The sequence below is a fragment of the Oenanthe melanoleuca genome, chromosome 6, assembly GCF_029582105.1.
Source record: "Oenanthe melanoleuca isolate GR-GAL-2019-014 chromosome 6, OMel1.0, whole genome shotgun sequence".
Lineage (NCBI taxonomy): Eukaryota > Metazoa > Chordata > Aves > Passeriformes > Muscicapidae > Oenanthe > Oenanthe melanoleuca.
In genome coordinates, this window is record NC_079340.1 from 20598142 (window position 1) to 20612375 (window position 14234).

At 50.0% G+C, this 14234-nt stretch overlaps 2 protein-coding genes across 2 annotated transcripts; both read right to left on the bottom strand.

Annotated features, from left to right (window-relative positions):
• Nucleotides 1-649: 649 nt before the first annotated feature.
• Nucleotides 650-2100, bottom strand: LOC130254999 (homeobox protein vent1-like). The gene is made up of 3 exons (XM_056495204.1): nt 1863-2100; nt 1494-1714; nt 650-1009 (listed from the first exon to the last, which is right to left on the bottom strand). Exons 1-3 carry the CDS (start codon nt 2098-2100, stop codon nt 650-652), a joined length of 819 nt encoding a protein of 272 aa, XP_056351179.1.
• An 8286-nt stretch (nt 2101-10386) lies between these two features.
• Nucleotides 10387-11488, bottom strand: LOC130255222 (homeobox protein CHOX-7-like). Its single transcript, XM_056495647.1, has 3 exons — nt 11296-11488; nt 11007-11194; nt 10387-10914 (listed from the first exon to the last, which is right to left on the bottom strand). The coding sequence occupies exons 1-3, from the start codon at nt 11486-11488 to the stop codon at nt 10627-10629; spliced, it is 669 nt and encodes a 222-aa protein (XP_056351622.1). The 3' UTR covers nt 10387-10626.
• Nucleotides 11489-14234: the final 2746 nt, after the last annotated feature.

The following is a 14234-nucleotide window of genomic DNA, read 5'->3' on the forward strand; positions in this document are numbered from 1 at the left end:
CTTTTTTGCCTACCTTTTTTAGGCAATTGTAAAACCTTAAAGTTCCATAATGAAGGCCTCATCCATTAGTTCCTGTTTAAAAACATGCTGATTTAATATTATTACCTTTGCTGCCTTCACATGGAAAATGGGACTGAACTTGAAATATTTGATTTATATCCAGAAGAGAAACTCACTGACAGCTTATCCTTCCTCTGGAGGATGTACTTAGCTTAAAGCACAATGCAGGGCCTCTGGGTGTAGTTGCCTCTGTCCAGCTACCAAACACTCAGCAACAGACAATCTTGGTGTGAGGGTAGGAAAACCAGACAACACATATTTTACCATTAAATCCATTACCTTTACAGGAGGACAAATGCCCCCCCACAGTTTGCAGTGCACAAGTGCAACCTCTTATAAAGTTGACACATATAACTCAGTTCATGTTTTATTTCTTTATATACATATTCATGAAAATCCTGGGTGGAGCAATGAAAACTCTCTCTATATAAAACACATTTTAAAAACTAGATTTATTAATATTTTAATATTAATTATCAAATATAAAACTTCATTTTCAGATTTAATTTAAAATAACAAAGACATTCTTCCAAATCAGACAAGAGATTCTGAACATTAAATACATAATGTATAAAACACGGTTTTTTCACTATAATGCATATAAAGGGTGGCATTGCCTGTCCATTTTGTTCTGAATAACTGGATGGAAAGAAGGATGAGGAAGAAGGTGTTGATGGTAATAGGGCAGTTCATTTGCCATAAAGTGGTAGGTGCTTTGCGATGCATCGTATCTGGGAAAGGAGAAGCTGAACTGCACAGCGGGCATCGGGGTAAAGGGCAGGAGTCTCTGGTGCTGGGCAGCGAAGGGGTAGGGGAGACCACTGTGAAACACAGCTGGGGAGGTCCCCGGGGCGTAGCTGTGGACCGGAACAGGGGACACGAGGCTGTGCTGGTGGTCCTGGATCTGTCTCTTCAGTTTCATCCTCCGGTTCTGAAACCAGGTCTTAATCTAAGCAACAAAGAGAAGAAGGGGGATGCAGGAGAAAAATCAGGGACTTTGCCTGAGGATAATGTGCAAACTATGAGCAACCGTATCTCAGGTGCTTTTGCCATTTTGCTGTAGATCACACTGACACAGCTGGACTGATGCTTATGCCCAACTTAACAAAAGGCAGGATGTAGAGGGAAGAGTGGAGGGGAGTTCAGGGATTTTACAATAATTAGTTAGATTTTTTTAAGACCAGAGATGAGGTCTGCATGGTCTACACGCAGATCTCCGTATAACCAGGACAGTTTACCCCACTAAGAAATAAAAAGTGATACTTCCCGATAGAAAGCGAGCAAATTTCCCGGAGTGGTAAGTCATTAATCCCCGAGGGATCCCACACCCCTACTAAACTCGGGTGCTACATTTGGAAAGAGATGCGGAACCGCCGACTCTGGCTGCTCCTGCCAAAAGGGGCCGGGAAGGATGCGCTTCTTGCGGGACTGACCTGGATCTCCGAGAGCTGCAGGGCAGCCGCCAGCTTCCTGCGCTCGGCGGCGCCCAGGTAGCGGAGTCGCTGGAAGGTTTTCTCCAGGCGGCAGACCTGCTCGGCGCTGAAGGCGGTGCGCGCCCGCCGCTGCCGCCCGCGGGCCCCGCCGCGCTCCGCGCCCGCGCTCTCGCTCTCGTAGCCCGAGGACTCGTCGGCGCTGAGCCAGCCGCTGTCGGGGGCTGCAAGGGAGGAGGAGAGCGGCGGTGAGAGTCAGACCCCTGCCCCGCCCGGGGCTGCTCTCCGCCGCCCCTCAGCCCTGCCGGGAGCCTGGATCCCGGCGCGTCCCCGGCCCGCCCGCTCCCCTCTGCCCGTTCCCTGCTCACCCACCTGGCTCGGACGGGCAGGGGTCGGCGGTGTCCCGGGGGTCGTCCTGGCCCCGCTCCGCCGCGCAGGGCTCGCTGCCCGCGGGCTGGCCCGGCCGGGGGCTGCCCCGTCGGGGCTTGGCTCTGACCACCAGGGTGGGACTGCCCAGCGAGGTGGGGGCGCGGGGAGGGGGCGCACAGCAGATGTGGGGCCTGACCCCGTGGGGTTTGGTCTCTGCCGAGGGGATCTGGGCCTGATCCATGGCGAAACAGAGGCTGGGCGAGCCGCGGCCTCGACCCGCTCTTATACGGGCGCTCCGTCCCGGGAGGGCTCGTTTGGAAGTGCGAACACACATCAAAGTGGGAATCGAGCAGAGATAACAGCTGCCAGCGAGGAGGAAAGTTCGCACGTCTGGCAAATGTCTACAGCCCTTGGCTCCAGCGTGTCTGCGGGGCAGGGGAGACCCCTTGAAGTGCAAAGCTGCCCCTCTCCCCTGGAGGGCAGGGCACGGGCAGCACCCGCCCCGCAAATGAGCGTCTAAAGACACCGTGGATGCCGGTGGCAGCGCGGGTTAACCCTCCCTTTTCGGACCGGGGTCCCACATCGCACAGATGCTCGAAAGCAGCCCCGAGACCCACACCCGCGGGGCCGGGATGAGGGATAAGGAGCCTCGGGTAGAACCTGCCGTCCTTTTCCCTCCCTGGAAAAAGCCACGGGGGGCCAATGTCAAGAAGCCCCCATCCTCGAGGCTCAGCCTCGCTCCCCGGGCCAGAGCCAGGCTGGGGGGGAGCAGAGCCTCGGGCCCTCTCAGCTTGAACTTGGCGCCGTCTGTCTAGCCAGAAAACGAAACCCATCTCCCAGTCGTTTAGCGATCAAAGCACTGAGTGAGCAGCAGAGCTCGCACCTCATCAGCTTCATACTACCCCAATCTGTATGCCGCTCCCCGAGAAGGACGGTGCCCTTGTAATGCAGGGAGGATACCAAGACATCTCCCAGCACAGCTTGGCTGGGGGAAAGGAGCATCTCGGCAGCTCAGCCCGTCTCCAGTTTCTTCTTTTGTTCAACTTCACAGAGCTTTCGGTTATGCCAGTAAAAAAATACCACACAGACCAGGAGCACATCGGCAGTAGCGATATTGGAATAACTCACGTTCTAACCCTCGCTTAAAGGAGAATGGAAGCCAGTGCAAATCCCTCCAATTGGGCAAATGCACTGATAGGAGCTCAATTCCAGTGACGATCCCAAAATCCTCAGAGTTCCTGCTCGGATGCATCACCGGAAGGAGCGGACACCACAAACCTGAGTCTAACAGGGACATAGTCTGTTTCTTTCTAAACCACTGCAATGAACACACACACACGGGCAATGTAAGGTGCTTTTGTTTTATGTTTTTCTCTTAGAAAAAAAAAAAAAAAGAAAAAAAAAAAAAAGTCAGCCAAACCCCAAATAAACCACCTCCCCACTTTTCAATGAAAAACATTTGGGAAAACCCCTCATATTCGTGCTATTCATTTTCATTGTCTCAGGTGTTCCCGTAAGTCTGTGGCTGCGGAATGGATGGAGGGTTATCGGCCCCTCCCGATCCCGCAGAGTCGGCTTATCCCCACTCTGGCCCCGGGGGAGGGATAAAGCCCAGGCACCTGAGCAATGCAAACTCCTCACCAAGCCCAAGAGCTGGATGCCTCCTGAGCTTTGCTTGCAACACCATCCCCTCAGGGCAGGGATGGGAAACGCTGCTGCTGCCTCGGCACAGAGAAATCGCCCTGCTCTTTGAGGGGTGCTGGGCACAGCCGCTAAAGGAGTTTCACTTACTACTGGCACAAGACTGTCATTTGTCTGATATGCACAGGCCAATGCGAACGCCCAAGCAGTTGAATACAGCTGGATCCCACCCTGGATCAGAACCGCACACCTGTGAGTGCCACTGACCCAGCCAAAGCCACTGCAACACGAACATTTAAACCCCAGACACATTTCGGTCAAACAGGGGTAAGTCACTCACTGTTTTTCAAATGAACTAAGAGCCTGCACATTAATTTTAATAACTTCGGGATTTAATAACTATTTCTGAACTATTCCACTTGTGTTCAGTCCCTCTTTTCTGTAGCAAACACATCGCTATGTTATCTCCAATCTTATTTCAGAGCAGCAATTTCTGAATTGCCCCATATGTGGGGACAAATCTAAACAGACAAACTCATGTTCTGCCACACAGAAACTCATTCTCAACAAGTTGTCCTTGATGAAGCAGTAAGTGCTACCTGCAGAGCCTCACTACCTCACCAAAAAGAAGTTTAGAGAAAATACACAAAAGCCTCTGGTGTTCAGGAGCTCCTGAACTGAGCACACCCCTATCCAGCAAGCAGCATGCACCCTGCTTCAGCAGGGCAGCCTCCCCCACCGTTTCTCCAGCAGAAGAAACCTGTGCCAAGCCAGGCAGCCTTGGGTCTCCCATGCCCTGCAGGACCCTCAGCCAGGCACAGAAACACCCAGGCACAGCCTTCTAGGAGAGACACTTCATCCCCAGCTGCCAAAATTGAACCAGACACTAGATGACCACTCAGTCCTGTGCCCAAAGAGACCAACATTTGCACTGACAGATTATGTGTCTCATAGAAGGGAACTATTATTAACCCTGAACAGCTACTGCCAATTCCTCCCTCTCATTTGGCTGGGAATGCAGGGAAGTAGCTGACCTGTCCCACTGTTTGCTGAAAGTCAATGAAAATTGATTTTTTTTTTTTTAGACACCAATCTGAATTGCCCATTTAGTGAGACATTTAAACTCAACACTAGGATCTCCCCCACTCCAGATGAAAGTAGCTGCATCTGTGCACCACAAAACCCTGGAACAGATGGGAAAAGTGTGGAGAAGTGTGGAAGGTGTTATGTGGCCATTGTAGTTCTCATTAGAAAGAGGTGGCAGCTTGAGAAACTTGAAAACTTTAACGACCCTGGGTGGACAGAAGCCCTGCATCTGCAGTTAAATCTTCCCCTCACCTTGCAGTAATAATGGGCTCACATGAGACACAAATTTACTTCCATTCAATTATTTTCTATCATGTGAAACTTTTATAGCATTCAATTGATATATAAACATGGTAAAAAATCTAAATTCTCAGGGTAAATGGTGTGATTTCCTGTAGAATTCTGCATACTCAGAATTCAGAATATTGTATTATATTGAAAAATGGATAAATTTTTCTTACATGTGTTATATTAAGAATATAGCAGACCCGTTTCTCCAAATCACATTGCACAATATTTATTGGTCTGCCTTTGTATGAAAGAAACATCCTTGCTGCTTCAAGAAATGCACTGGAAATTTATGCCCTCTTGTAACTGGGTATGGTACCCTGAAAGTCACTGCAGGGATTCATGCCAGGATGTGATAATCACAGATACAACTGTCAGGGCAGAGTGCTCTTCTCATGTGAGCTCTACAAGACTTCTAAGGACAAATGGTGGATTTCTCTCACTGGTATGCCTGGGAATATTTCATCTGGGGCTTGGTGCTCGCATGGAATATAAACCCATGGGAGCAAGGAGGACTGCAGCAGCTCTACAGCATGAAGGCATTGCCTAAGGAAGGTCCAGCCCATTGTCAGGCTGCAGCATCCCCTGCACAAGACACTAGATACTCATCCTTTGGCAGATGCTGAAGTTCTTTTGTTGCCCAGGAATTCTGTTGGTGTGCCAAGGCCTTCAGCAGACAAAATCACATTGATTTTGCATGAAAACATAAGAAAAAGTGGACATATTTTGCCAACAGAAAAATAATCCTTCTCAAGGGGAATGATTACTAGCATAGTTGGGCAAATCTTTATGTTGCAAACTTTCTATCTGCCAGCCATGTCTGTAAGTAGACCATGGGAAATAAAAAACCCCAGATCAATATACAGACCAAACTATCATAGCATTTATCATGGATTGAGAGCTGATGTACTAGGCCACCAGATCTGGGATAGTGACTCCATCCTAGGCAGATCCAATTATATTTATGAAAAGCACAGATTTTCCAATATCCTCTTGACAAAACTGAGGAAGAGAACATAGGGAGAGCAATAAAAACAACTGCAACGCCAACAACTCCACGATGAGAAAGAGAGAAAACCCAACAACCCCAAACCAAAAATACCCCACCATTCGAGCCCCACAAAAAAAAACATGTTTAGCTGCACAAAGGTGCGGGAGGAGAGAGCCTGGGGAAGTGTAGCAGCCCTTCAGAGGTAAGTAAACTCGCTGTAAGGAAGGGGGTTTAAAATGCAGCAAGACAAGCCAAAGGGGCCCCAGGAATGCCAGGCCCCCTGGCAGCCGCAGGGCCCGGCCGGGGGGACAGCTGACGGCTGTTTGTACCCTCCGCTGCTCCCCTTTGGAAATGCTAACTCGGTTATTCAGCGTCTCCTTTGATGTCCTGATAGGTGCTATTAGATAGTCAATTAGGCATCAACGAGATCGATTGTTTGGGAATAGACGCTTTTCTGTTTGAAGTACCCGTGAACACTAACAGTGCCATCACCCCGCCGCTCCTTGGCCCGCGGGAACAATGCGGGCTAACACACAATAAATGACAAATGCTACTGACTCAGCCGGCAGCGCTGCACCCTCTCCCCGCCCGACTCACACGCTGCAAGCCCAGATATTCCCATTCAGCCTCACACCCAGATATTCCCATTCAGCCACTGAGGGAGCAAGCACGCACTTTGCATTAAAAACGATTTATCGGGGAAATATTTTTGTGTGCTTTGCAGAGCTAATGGACAAAGCACCTAGATAAGTAAAGTACAGGTTAGCTCAAAACAAACTACTACTTGAATTTCTATGCACGCCATCGCCACGTTGCCTGAGGACTTGTGACACCTCCACAGCTGTTCAGAATTGCCCAGCAGAATAACGAAGAGCTAAAATAAGAATTAAAGTACTTAGCCTACCTGAATAGCGAAGAAACACTGGGATTAGCTCCCTACTAGGTACTATTAGAGGATAACACTAGGTCGAAGCCTAGGAGTTTCAGACACAAATATAAAGGAAGAGTAGTAAAATCTATACAAGGAACATGTCGAGACCAAGAAATCTCTCCTCTTTCTTCTCCTCCTCCACTTCGGTGGGATTTATCAAGTTAATTGTCATCTAATTGAGTATCAAAGAAAGAGATAATGGGCAGCAATTAGATGTAATGGCCTAACAGTGCGAGATCTCTCTCGATTAGCACACAACGCCAAGTAACTTCACCTAGTTTGTAAAGAGGTCCCTGGAGTGGCTCCACCATGTCTGGGAGCTGCAGGGGGTGATACACCCCGGTCCTATGCCCAGTCCCCCGATGGCCGCTTTAGCCGAGCCGGGACGGGCGGTTCCGAGCGCGGCGCTGCGGCTCCCCCGCCCCGCGGTGTTAATTCAATCAGGTTTCTCCCCCTCGGCGCACGCACTGCAGGGGACAAGGGCTTTGAAGTTAGCACTCTGGCAATTTTCCCCTCCCATCCCCTTCTCCTCCCCAGGGAGCCCAGTTTCCAGATTATACAGCCTCTTCCTCGAGAGCCGCCGGGCCGGGGGGTTCCGACAATTTCACCCCACGAGCATTAAACTACTCCTCCCCAGCTAATCGACTCGGCTTTTTTTCTTTCTTTTCTTTTCCTCCTTCCCATTTGTAGCTGGCTTGCCCACACCGTTTGAGCGCTCCGGTGCTGGGTTATTGTGCGATTGAAGACACAAGGGGGGACGCTCCCCGCCGCGCTGCGGGGCTGGCGGATGGTGCGGAGCCGGAGCGTCCGATCTGCTGCCACGGGCTGACAGTGCAGGGTCCTGCACTGGCACCAGTGCCCCTTTACTGCTGCCACGGCTAAAGCACAGCGAAGGAGAAATTCAAACAAGCAGGAATAAAGCATGAAGTACGAGTTTCTTTCTCTCAGATCAAAGGAAAAATGTGCATTCACGTTTTAATGCCAGAGTTTGACAGCTTTAGCAAAAATGAAATTACTTCATGTAAAGCTTTCTAGACAACTGGAAAGTAGTAGCTGCCTTCTAGAGAAAGCCGGTTTTTCCAGGTAGGAGAGAAATCATCATATGGACATTCGGTGGAGCCTGATACCATCAGGTACTCAGCCAAGCATCACCTCTTGCTTTCATTTGAGCAATTACCGGGAAACAGCAGTATTTGCAAGGTAGTCCTGCCAAAACACTGGCTAAGTATTCCATGCTTGCTGAGCATACCTGTGGCCAAGGAGTCATTATGTTAAGTGACCATTAACACCCTTTCGAGCAGAGATCGGCTTCTGCTGCTCCATCCATTCTGCAGCTCGTACGCCCGGAGCTGGGATGCGCCGTTACTCCCCTTCCCCAGCGCTCACCCCTGGCACGAAACCCGAGCACGGGGAGCCGCTCACACCTCCCGGCTCGCTGCGCCTCCGTCCCCGGCACTGCCCCGGCTGGTGCCGCCCGCAGCCCCGCTTGTCCCAGCCAGGTCCCCACAAACCCCGCGGGCTTAAACCCGGCGAGGATGGCAGCTCTGCGCGCTGTCCCCGTCCCTGTGACCGGCTGTGGCCCGGCTCCAGAGCTCTGCTCGGAGGGGGAGCTGCCGCCCCCCGGCAGCGCCGGCCGCGGTGGAGCCGAGCCCGGGCAGGGCAGGGCAGCCCGGGACAGCCCGGCCCGGCAGTACGGGCCCGGGACAGGGGCCAGACACAGGGGATGGGGCTCATTCAGAGCCGCCCCGGATCACCGGGACATGGGGACCCGATAAGGTGTGCTCCTGCCTCTCCCTTTTTGCCATTGGGGTGGGGGGACGACGACACCCTCTTCCCCTGCATAAACTCCGTCTCCGCAGTTCCCCTCCCAGGAAACTGCTCCCCTCCGCAGGCGGGCGCTTTTGTTCTCCCTCGCTCCTGAGCCTTTCCATCTGTCTCTCACTTTCCCCGGGCCCAGCTGCCGTGCTGCCCGTGCCCGCTTTCCTTTCACCCTCCCCCATTTGGTCCGGGGTGTGGCGCTCCCGGAACGCTGCGGGAAATCCCGGTGCCCTGAGTGCTCCATCCTTCACCCCCAGCTCCCCATACCGCCGTTCTGGCTTCCGAGAGCAGGTTATTAGCATTATTCCTTTCGTACGGGCTGGGCAGAGCATTTGGAGGAGTGGTAGGCTCTCCTCTGTGGCCATAGAAAATTATAAGGGGAACACCTAACCTTTCAACCATTACTCCCTTGAAAAGAGAATAGCACATGGAGTCTAATGCTTCATATTTTTTTTCCAGTAAATTGTACATTTATTGGCCTTGACTATTTCGTTATTTTAAACATGACTGCTTTAGAGCAGAGAATATTGACGATTGCAGCTCTTTCTGGAGACACCCCAGTTGCCTAATGATGTTTGAAGGAGTCAGATTTATTGAAATCAATATTACCGTTTAATGATACCTGACTTCGAGAAATAAGCCTCAATGGAATGGGAATTTTACTTAAGTGTCAACAAATTTCCTTAATCCATGACTGCATGGTGTTCCTGAGATCAGCAAGGTGAGCAAAGGCTCACCTGAGCCCTTTTAAATTTAGCTGAAACTCTTGCATTAGAGACACACAATTTGTGCAATTACAAACAAATACTAACACCTCAAAAGCCTAGAAAAACACAGCATAAATTACAAAATAATCAAGGAGACTTCCAGAGGTGACTGCATAGCCCACTGCCCACAGCAGGCCATAATGCTGCTTTTTACCAGGCAAGGGTACTCAAGTGGCAGATTGGCCCCCCCGTATACAAAAGATATTCAAGGAGGCTGACAGAGAACCCTCAGACCATTCATTACAGGAGTTTAAATTACCAGTGCACCGGAAACCTTCTAATAACCCCCCAGAACACCTCTAAAGTGATGGAAATTTTTATTGCTCTTTTCATGTTAGTTGACAATTGACTTTGAAAGAGTTATGTCAACTTACAGTCAAAGATCACTTTTCAGAGACCTTTTCTGACCTGAAATCAGGCCATTTAGATCAAAAATTTACTAGCCCATTATCTGAATTTTTAAAGTGCAAAGCACAGTAGTAATGAATTTTACTGCTACTTACGGAAAACCAGCTTTGGAATGTTAAAATTCTTTTGATCATCACCCTTGTACTCTGATAACTGCATATGAGATGACTAGATACTGTTTTGTAGGCAATAAATTTCAAGATCCTTTCCATGATCTGTTTAGGTAAGAAGTTCTTACTAATCTGCTGAGGCAGCTCATAAAAACGTGAAGATAATATCATACATATGTAGAAGGTAATTTTTTAAATGTTAAAAGCATATGTTCTGCTACTATAACAAACCCAGTATTAAGTAACAGGTGTATCCACATATTTGGCTAAAAACACCGTTCTCATCTAGTAAGTAGCCAAAGGTGTTGGATACCTGCCTTAGAGAGAAATTCACATTTCTTTTGCACTCAGCCACAGAGTAAAGCGCAGAGGGGGCAGAACAAATCTAGATAAGGAGTCTATGCTCCTTCAAATGAGGAGGAGCTTTCTTTAGGGGCAGGATGAATACCTCTACAATCCTTGAGAAAGAAATTCACATGAAAGCTGGAAAAAAAAATAGGTTTATTAAACGATTCAGTTTATATTATTGTTTGTCCCACCCCATTTATATTTTACAGTTGCCTACAAATGCAAGGGCCTGAAGTCCATGACTCAGATTGTCCAGCATGTCTTTGTAAATGCTCGCTGCTGCGTCTCAACTCCACCGGGCAGTTACGGACGAGGGCAGCGCAGCTGTGTATCAGTAGTGCAAATCCTCTTTAGTTTAGTCACAGTTCGCATCAGAGGGTCAGACACCCAGCAGGAAGGCTCTGGGGTCGCGGTACCCCACGAAGCAGGGCGCTGCCCACAGGCCGAGCGGCTGCGCTCGGCAGGCGCTGCTGAGCTCCAGGGCGCAGCCCTCGGAGGCGGCCCCCGGCCGGGGCAGAGGCGGCGGCCGGGCCACGAACGCGAGCGGCAAGGGCAGCACGGCGCCCTGAGGTCCGTAAGGGAGCGCGGGGCCGCAGAACGGCTCCGTCCTCAGCTCCTGCAGCTGCCGCTTGAGCTTCATCCGCCGGTTCTGAAACCAGGTCTTGATCTGGGGGAAGGAGAAGAGGCGAGGTTAGCGGGAGGTGACACCAGGAGGCATCAGGCTGGTTGTTTGGCTGCCCGGAGCCGCCGGCCGCTCACCTGCAGCTCGGAGAGGCGCATCCTGCCCGCCAGCTGCCGGCGCTCGGCCGCGCCCAGGTACTGCTGGCGCTGGAAGGAGCTCTCCAGCGTGCTGATCTGCTCGGCGCTGAACGCCGTGCGCAGCCGCCGCCCGCCGCGCCCGCACGGCTCCTCGGGGCCCTCCTCCGCCGCCGGCCTCCCGCCTGCTCCTGGGGACGGCACCAGGACACCGGGTCAGCCGGGCCCGGGCACCGCCGGGACCCGCCCGCCTGCCCCGGCCCGGAGCCCCGGCCGTGCCCTGCCCCGGTACCTGCGGCGGGAGCGCTGTCCGTGCGCTCCCTGCTCCGGCCGCCCCTCCCGTCCCGCCGCGCCGCCGGCGGATCCGGGCTCCGCTCGCTGCGGCTGGAGCCGGGCGATGCTCGGTGTGGAGAGCCCTCGGCGGGGCTCTTGAGAGCTTGGCTGCTCTGGGACAACCATTCCACGGAGAAAGGGGCCTTGGTCATCCTGCCTTGTTCCGGAGATGCCGGGAAGGAGGGTGCCGGGGCGCACGGCCTCCTCTTTATAGTGCAACTCCCGGAGGAAAACGTTGTTTGTGTAAATACACATCAAAGGGCCAGATAAGTATCATCTAATTGCCATCAGTCCTACCCCCCAACAACAGATACCGTTCACACATTGCCCCAGCTCACCGAGGCCCGGCTCCGCCGTGTCTGCCCCTGAGGAGTTCACTCCGCCGTCAGTGATTTACAGCTCTTGTTACATCCTATCCCCATGCAAATGGCGTTTATGGAGCTAAGCAGCCTCAAACGGCGCTGGGGAATGCTCCCCCGGGGGAGCGCAGCATCCCCGGCCGCTGGAGCGAGAGGCGACGCTGCTGCTGCCGACCTCCCTGCCCCTGGAGTTCGCTTTTCCATTCCTTTTCAAGCACCAGGCCCGCTGCTCTTCTCAAGCCTGCTCCTCTCCGGGCTGAGTACTGTGCTCCTGTTCTCAGGCAGGCAAGAGGAGAAACTCACTCACTGGGTTCTCCGGGATTGCAGCATCAGGTTATAAACACCAGGCACAGGCTGAGGGGCTTGGGGGAGAAGGTTGTGAAACAGAAAAAGGTAAATGTCAAGGTCACTGGATTCTACGAATCGACAGGCTTCTGGTCGTTTATATAAAAATATGTTTTTTTGGACAATAAACCAGAAAACGACAATTATTGCCCTGGAATTAACATTCTGCTGAGAGCTCTGCTGAAGTTACAGAATTCACGTTATATCTTCCCCCTCAGACCCCTCGCAGCTATGCAGGCCATCCAGATTTCTCTGCTACTATCTACTATCCCTCTTTTTCTTCTAAAAAGAAGTGTGTCTTTCAGAAAAGTTCCCGTTCATCTTTGGGTTCTGTGCACGACAGGAACACGTGGTTGCTGCAGTAAAGCCTCTGTAGTATATTGACAAAAGGGTCTCGGTGCCTTAAGGGCAGTTTTCACTGGGTAACCACGATTGGTTACCATTCAGGGTAACCATGAACTCCCTCCCCTTTTCACCCTCCCCTCCTGTGCAAGAACAGAGCGGGACTTCCACTGCACCGATAATTCCCATCACAGCCCTGCTCGGTGTCAGTCTGCCTCCAGAGATCATGGTTGCACATCTTATTTATCTGTCCATGTTCTTGCCTGCTGTTTACACTCACCCAGCACCTGCACACAAACCCAGTGCTCTGCTCTCTGTCTGTCCTGTGACTTGGCCAACCTACTATTCTGCCACTGGCTGCATTTCTCAGCATTCACCTTCTCTGTGACAACAGTTTCTGTAACCACAGTTCTAACTATTTCTTAGACTGTCGGTGAGACAGGGGTTTGAAGACTGAAAACCCTCTTACTCAGTTTATATCTAAATCTAAATATTATACAAATATATTTTTTCTTTATATTAGTCTGGCAAAAGTTTTATTAAAATCCTCTTTGTCAATATTTTCCTAAACCAAACATTTCAATCTCTTGTCCACTCCAAATATAGTTGCTATATCCATCAGAAATCCTAAAGTTTTTTGTTCACCAGAAAATTGTTTCATTGAACTATATTCAAATTTGGCTTGTGAACCCTCTCATTGATTGCTCATTTTCATGGTACAGTGTGAGTCTTACTTTGCTCTACCAGTGATAACATTGTTCAAGTGTTTGTCTCTAACCAAATAAAAGTACAAACACAATTGTCACCTTTATTTAAAGGTGTCTAATTACTGATTTAGAACCACAACCATACATGACCAGAGCCCTTCTGGAGCCCTTTGTTTCTGGCCTGTGTAGGAAGGCGTTGACATTGCAGCCTGAGCCCACTCAACAAGCTTCCTGGAGGAAAAATGGTGTAGAAATGTGCAAATAAACATTCAACCATTAATGCCTCCCATATATGTTATCTACATAATGAAGTCCACAAACACATGGACAAAACCTGTTGGACACACACACATATATAAATATATATATGTATATACATTTGTGGTGTTTTTTCACCAGACAAATGGAATTGTTTGATATCTAAATATTGGAATTCTCATCCATTTATCCTTCCCAAACATTTTCTGAATAATGGAAAGTTTAGAAAGTTTACTTGACTGGACTTCAAGATTTCAATTTCAAGATTTGAAATTTTCTGTTTTATAACACACACCCCCACCAAACCCCCCACACCACCTTGAATGTTTCAGGTTCTTAAGTATTTTTTTCTTTAACTATTCTTTTCTTTAGGTAAACATGAAGAATTCCCCACCACAAACTTGATGATAAATTTTAAAATACCAGAACTTCTGAGGATTAGACAGTTCTGTTGGCAACATATCTCACAGAGCAGACCAAGCAGGCAGGAGATGGAGAGGAGACATACAGGAATGAGCTCTGTTCACTCAATTACTGAAGGACAAGTCCCTTGACTCAGCTGCATTTAACACGTGGCCTGGCAGCAACCTATCTACTCAAAACTGGGAATATCAGTGCCACTGCCTGCTTGCAGAATCCTGCCAAGCCTCCCCTGCAGTCAGGCAAAATGCCATTCTCAAGGACTAATTCTCATAGAACATAGAAAAAGAAAGTGTAACTTTTCTGCAAGCTTCCTTCTCAATTTAAATATTTCTGATCTCTATAACAGCATCCTTCACCACAGGTGGGGCACAATCCCATCCCAATGAGATAAATATATCCCAGAACTATTTCCAGCCTTAGTTCTTATAGAATACAAACAATATACTTACATCTTACTCACATTC

What these genes read in the sequence shown, in the direction of transcription:
- LOC130254999 (XM_056495204.1), bottom strand. Translation starts at nt 2,100, where the DNA reads ATGGATCAGGCCCAGATCCCCTCGGCAGAGACCAAACCCCACGGGGTC. An exon ending in CCCCTGCCCGTCCGAGCCAG is followed by an intron (nt 1,715 to 1,862) that starts GTGGGTGAGCAG and finishes CCTCCCTTGCAG; the next exon opens with CCCCCGACAGCGGCTGGCTC. An exon ending in TGCAGCTCTCGGAGATCCAG is followed by an intron (nt 1,010 to 1,493) that starts GTCAGTCCCGCA and finishes TTTGTTGCTTAG; the next exon opens with ATTAAGACCTGGTTTCAGAA.
- LOC130255222 (XM_056495647.1), bottom strand. Translation starts at nt 11,488, where the DNA reads ATGACCAAGGCCCCTTTCTCCGTGGAATGGTTGTCCCAGAGCAGCCAA. An exon ending in GGACAGCGCTCCCGCCGCAG is followed by an intron (nt 11,195 to 11,295) that starts GTACCGGGGCAG and finishes TGCCGTCCCCAG; the next exon opens with GAGCAGGCGGGAGGCCGGCG. An exon ending in TGCGCCTCTCCGAGCTGCAG is followed by an intron (nt 10,915 to 11,006) that starts GTGAGCGGCCGG and finishes TCCTTCCCCCAG; the next exon opens with ATCAAGACCTGGTTTCAGAA.